Genomic DNA, 6,232 nt, shown 5'->3' on the forward strand with positions numbered 1-6,232 from the left:
TCAAGAACCAGTCGTCTCCGCCAGGATCTTGCTCGTTGTCGGCCTGCCAACCACCAGGGCCGCCGCCACCGCCGCCCGTCACCATTTGGAGAAGAGAAAGGGGAGGGAATAGAGAGAACTGACCGAAACCCTCCCGACAGACGCAAACCTAACGGCCGTCCACGCCCACCGTCAAGGCATGGACACGTGGCACCTGACAGTGGGCCCAACTTGACGGAAATGTGGTTAAACTAGGCCAAACGTGAAATCAGTGTTGTCTGTCGCGAGCCTACCCCTGAGTTGGTGCTTATGTGTCGCTTAGCCTCCAACATGTGGTCACGTGACACCGAAGCCTCAATTGTTGTGGTTTCTTGTCATTTTCTCCATGTTCCTTATGCGCGGAGGAAGGCAAGCTTCAAGCTTGTTTAAAAGGCCTCTATCTTGAATGGTACCCAGCGTGGCTCTAGCTTATATTAGCTCAGCTAGCTGTTTGCATGTTAAAAGCTCAGGTACAAAAAATCCAGGAACCAAGCTCTTGACTTGTTCTCAATAGCAGTATATGTATTTAAGCATTTGCTTCCTATCTAGCAAAAAATTCCTAGAGACTACCAAAAAAAATTAAATAAATACAAAGCACAGAGCTAGAAATTTTGCCAAAGTCGGAGGCCGGACGTTGGCGCACCAACCCGCTTCAGCCGCTGTTTGCAATGCCTCGAGCACCATCCAGACCGAGATCGTCCTCGGTAGTGATGGTGATGCTTCTGAACTCAGCACTCCATTGGTTGAATCAACCTGGGTTGCAGAATTTGAAGTTCTCTCCATTTGCAGTTGATAACCAGTGCATATTGTCCTGATGGCTCTAGTCCATCGGCTACAAATCTCGATTGATTACAGAGTTGTTAGCTCATTTGCAACCCACATTTGTTGCACTCCGTTTTGATGTCAACGACTACTACTGCATTGCGCTCCTTCAACTTGAGCTGGAGGTGCAAAACCATTTGTCACTAGTTGCAGTACATGCACAAGAAGAATAGGGAGCTATGCTCAACTTAGATCGATTTCGATGGCCAGAAACAAAATTATTGGATTGAAATTCGCTACCCATTCTAAAGCTAGCTACTTTTTTTTTCTAGCCCAGTTACTTTCTCGCCCAAGTGCATGCAGCAGCCATCTACTAGCAGTGAGAATACAAACTATGCTGACTACCTACAGAAATCTCAAGTGCAAAACTAACCCACAATCAACTAAGTAACAGAATCATACATCAGGAAAATAATGATGCTGAAACCACAAAACTAAAACCTAACATATTCAAGCTGTGAGCACACTAGAAGACATGAAAAATCTGCTCAAGCAAAGTAAGAATAACAACCCCAAAATCAACTAAGCCCTAATATAAATCAGACAATCTTACACAACAAACAGGAAACCAAAAGTACAGATGGAGCTCACACAACAGAGAACACGAAAACAGATGAAACCTAATATGAACCATAATCCAACTTCGGCGAGCTCGTACTCCTGCTCAACACGAACACGAACCCATAGATAGCTCTGCGTCCTACTTCCCACAGCAACCTCCACTTTCAACACTGCACTCTGCAGGTTTGCCATGACGGTGAAACGGCTGGCGGCATTAGCTCCGCAACTACAGCAGCAACGCAACCTCATAAAATTTAGAACTATCCACACCGCACAAAATTATCACTAACTATGCAGACCTAGCATCGACAGTGTCACCTGCGACACTGCCCGAAAATGAAAACGCAGAGGAGCTAGAGATAAACTGAAATCAGAGCACACAGATGCAGAAAGAAAAGGCAGACATCAAAAGTACCGTCTGGAAAGCTGAGGCCATATTTTCGACTATCGTGAATCGCCAGCCTCTCCCGCCACAAATCGAACAATCTCCGGATCCACAGCACTACCCACCACCGCCAGAGCAGGCTGTGGAGACACCTCTCTCTTTCAGGGCAGTGATGGTGGCCCACGAAGCACCGCTCCTCCCCAGCCGCACTGCCTGCAGGGTCGCCGCCGAACTCTCTGCCATTGCGCTCGCTGTTGCAAACAACAGTCTGAGAGACAGTGGCAAAATGAAATTCAAAAAAAAATCCAGAAAAGGTACCTTGACTAAGCCAAAACCAGCCAAAATGAGAGAGAGAGAGAAAAAAAAAACTCAAGGCACAGAGATTCGTGACACAAAGACACAGATCGGATCCTTAATATGTGACTGTTCACCAATTACAAAAGAGATGAGTGTAATTTAAATTATCTTCGTCAAGACGTGGGTGTTCCCATCATAAGGAATTGAGTGATATATATCAAGCCTAGATAAGTCTGGGATTTGAACAGACTATTACCTGCCAGCTTTTGGTGCAGGACGCTTTGGTTAAGAACTCATGCTGATTCTTTCTCCACAGATGCATTATATATTACGTACAATCAGACTGCACTTGCAATGATATGAAAAGGGCATAGTGACTTGACAGCATCATGTATGTTCACTCGTTAAACTGAAACAACAATGACACCCGCAGTAGCAGCAAATCCTATTTTCCAAATCCAACCAGAGCGAGGACATTAGACCATTAGTGGGAAATAGTCGGAGCATTTTGCAAATACTTCTTGCTCAGATACAAGTATTTAGCATACTAGCTAACTCTGGGGGTAGAATTAACACACTGCTCGGTGGTGGTACTATGTGATACTATTAAGTTAACCATATCAATCTTTGGAAGTCCACTGGGGGCACCCCATCTTCTTTATCATCATTATCAATACGGTCAACAGAGTAAATGCAGTCGTCTGCCAGATCATCTACCCAAAAGGCCAAGGAGCAGCTATGTACGATGATGCAGTTGTTGGTGTAGTTTCCTGAATAGAGTCGTCCGGACAACATCTTCTCAAACTCAATGTCACGCCCGTGGAAACTCTCGTTTGCAGGATGCACAATCCTGCTCCCTTCGTATTCACAGTAAAGACAACGGACTTGTTCTGCCATACAGTTAAAAGAAGTCAAATCATATAGTACTAAATGGCAGTGACAAAGTTTCTAATCTGAAGACAATTACTTGAGACATGCATATAAAGAGGAACATAATGACACATGGAAAGAGCAGTGCAGCCGGTTATTAATTTTTCCAAGAAATAGTAAACCCAGATAAATGAAGCATAAACGACAAGGAGATTAGCTGTTCTGTTATTACAAGATATCTTAGTGGAAAGATCATAATTATTTGTAAGAGGCTCCTTAGGTTATGCAGTTAGTTATCCCAAGATAAATGTGGAATAGATATAACCTAATAACAGAGAATTATCTGCTTGGTGAAAACGATGAAATCTCAATGGACAACAAAACAAGAGCATACCCGAGTTCAGAGGTGGAACCCCAACAGGGCAGCAGAAGCACTCCTCTTTGGTGCCATGGTTGCTCCACTGGGCAAAGAACAGAACTGGAAGAGCACCAGCAGATTGGCTATCTTTGCATGTGGCAAGGAAATTGATATGGGAATGATGATATTTCCGATAGTTGCCAGCGATGTACTCAGGGCCATGTACGTACTCATTGACACCGCAGATAACATGAAGTTCATATTTGGGTACCTTCACAAGACAAAGAAAATTAATTCAGAATTGCGCATAACACCCAAAAAAAAAATCACATACTAGATTGTTTTGCAGGTGAGATGATTGATAAAAAGTGAGCAGCAAATTAAAGAAGCTAACCCCAGGTTGACTGTTGTACATATCCATTGCAGATTTCACCATTGTGACAGCTCTAGCATGCTGGTTCCAGAAGCTTATTTTCTGTTGATTTACCGTGTTGTATGTCAACTTATCCAACACCCTGGTTTCTGGCAGTGGCAGCAGTTGACCTTGGAAGTAGCTGGAGGACAAGTGCCGCGCAGTACTGGAGAGGCGGCAAACAACATCGCAGGAGAGTGGGCCGGTGCCCTTGAGATAAATGGAGCCCATCCGTGTAATCAGAGAAGATTGACGGAGAAGCCCAATGTGCGCTTGAGGTTGTGGGTGGCATGCGGCAGCAGCCGCAGCAGCATAGGCCTCTAGGACAGTGGCAGATGGAATGCGTCCTCCAGCAGCAGCGTGGTTACCATGGAAGTTGGGATCAGCGATTCGCAGGTCAGCCCCAGCCTCGAGCAGATCATGCATAGCTCGATCAACCGCGAGGGTGTCATAGCGGGTGCATAGGAAGGAGACGAGGCCGTAGAAGGACCTGACTGCAATCCTCAGCAAGGCACTGGTGCTGACCATGTCCATCTTAGAATTTTGTATCGACGAGGGAAGCGGGCAGGCTGAGCTATACCAGATAGTATTGAGGATGATGTTGGACACAGGGTCAAGTGGGCCGAAGCAGTGGCCATAGTGCAGCATGCTGTAGAGCAGGTGCTGAGAGCAGAGTTGGTCCCTGGGCAGCCTGGCAAGTGCCTGCAGGTAGTATCCATGGATAGTGGTGAGAAGCATACGCCTCATGGCCGTATGCCCAGGAAACACCACCCTTCCGAGGTCTGGACTGAGAGTGACGAGGCGAGATGAGGCTAGCTCCCAGGATCTGCCGAGGTCGAAAACGGGTGCGTGAGGTTGTTCCTCGAGCAGCGACAGCATGGACGCAAACAAGTTGGAGGTCACGTCAGGGGCTGGCAGCGATAGCACGGCGGCAAGCTTCTTCAGACTTGGTGAAAGTATCCTCCACCCTGTAAGGAAGCGCTTCGGATTGGGGTGGTCCGCGGCAGCGGCGGCGCAGCGTAGAGCCGTTTGGACGGCTGCCGCGGTAGCATCGGAACCAAACCTGAAGCTGTGGTCCATCCGGCGGTGGTTGATGATGATGCGGGCGGCGACGAGAGGGTCAGCCTTGGCCTTGTGGAGGTACCACAGGGCCTGCACGTCGCTGAGGTGGGGGAAGAGGCCGGCCAGGAAGGCGACGAGGCCGTTGAGCGACCGCTGGTTCATGTCCCGGTCGTCGATCTGACCATCACCATCAGTCTGTCGTCCATGCCACAGAGAAGTGGCCTGGTCATCATCTTCCTCTGTCTCGAAGACGTCAGCATTGTCGATGAAGGTGTTGACGATGATGTTGGAGAGGGGATCCAAGAGACCGAAAGAGAAGCCGGCGGCGGCGGCGTCGAAGACCTTGGCCTGCTGGTAGTAGATCTGAATTCTGGCGAGAAGCTCCGAGCACATCTCCAACACATCCGTGCCATCGCGGAATCCAAGCTTGACGTCCTCGTCATCAAGGCGGCCCGTCACGTAGATGCGTGGCTTGCATACGCGGGGGGGCTCGCTAACGCGGCGGCTGAAGATGCGGAGGAGGCGGGCGAACACGCCACTGACGTCGCCGATGTAGCTGGTGTCGCCGTTGTCGATGCCGGCGCCGGCGCCGCCGTCGGTGCGGTCGACGTTCCGTCTCCCCAACAACATAGCTCCCTCCTGCTGCTAGGGATTCGAAGCTCGGGCCGTGGGAGGATTTTGATTTGGGGATCGGCGGAATCGACTTACCTTTCTTTTTTCTCTACGAGATATGACGAGAGAGAACCGAGGCACTCCCTACCCTTGGCCTTAATTTATTACAGTACTAGAGTACTAGTGTTTGCCGTTTCTCTTCGTGTCGGCTTCTGCTTCGCCCGCCTGATTCCGTTCGCTCGCCCGATTCTTGACTTCGCCAGTGGAAAACGGATAATATGCTGCATCGCTTAAAATTTGAAGAGGATGAGTATGATAATCTTGTTTTCAAGCACCTAAGGAGGGCATGAAGTGGAGGCCTTGGCAAAAGTACATATTGCAATTTTTTCATTCCCCAATCGTTTGAGCAACATATGCGAGTGGCGTGGAGTCCTGCGAGGGAGGTACAGTTTCAACACATCGAGGCAAACCTTTTTATAATTCAATGCTTTTGTTTAGGAGATTGTCTTAAAGTGGAGAAAGGAGGGCCTTGGTTGTTTCGTCAGTTTCTATTGAACCTTATGATGGGTTAGCTCTACCAGAAACAATAGATCTAATTTACTTTACAACTTGGATCCAAATTCACAAGGTGACGATCAAAAAGTATCACTGATTACAAATTTGACAGAGAAAAAGGTGGGACAAGTTGTTGAAGTTCAACTGGATGTCAAAGGGGTTGGAAACTTTGTTCGAGCACGTGTGAAATTGGATGTGCGGTAGCCCCTTGCCCGCTTTGTATCTATGTCTCGATCTGGTGAAAGAGAAGTCTATCCGATCACGTTTGAAAAAATGCCAA

General features: G+C 47.9%; 1 protein-coding gene across 1 annotated transcript; it reads right to left on the minus strand.

The window, feature by feature from the left end:
- Positions 1-2,441: 2,441 nt before the first annotated feature.
- LOC127305705 (uncharacterized) lies at positions 2,442-5,556 on the minus strand. Its single transcript, XM_051336220.2, has 3 exons — positions 3,706-5,556; positions 3,348-3,582; positions 2,442-2,973 (listed from the first exon to the last, which is right to left on the minus strand). The coding sequence occupies exons 1-3, from the start codon at positions 5,413-5,415 to the stop codon at positions 2,690-2,692; spliced, it is 2,229 nt and encodes a 742-aa protein (XP_051192180.1). The 5' UTR covers positions 5,416-5,556; the 3' UTR covers positions 2,442-2,689.
- Positions 5,557-6,232: the final 676 nt, after the last annotated feature.

The sequence above is a fragment of the Lolium perenne genome, chromosome 6, assembly GCF_019359855.2.
Source record: "Lolium perenne isolate Kyuss_39 chromosome 6, Kyuss_2.0, whole genome shotgun sequence".
In the NCBI taxonomy this organism is placed as follows: Eukaryota; Viridiplantae; Streptophyta; class Magnoliopsida; order Poales; family Poaceae; genus Lolium; species Lolium perenne.

Coding starts and splice junctions, on each gene's coding strand:
- LOC127305705 (XM_051336220.2), bottom strand. CDS start 5,415: ATGTTGTTGGGGAGACGGAACGTCGACCGCACCGACGGCGGCGCCGGC. Junction 3,583..3,705: donor TGTACAACAGTCAACCTGGG/GTTAGCTTCTTT, acceptor TGTCTTGTGAAG/GTACCCAAATATGAACTTCA. Junction 2,974..3,347: donor GGTTCCACCTCTGAACTCGG/GTATGCTCTTGT, acceptor ACTGTATGGCAG/AACAAGTCCGTTGTCTTTAC.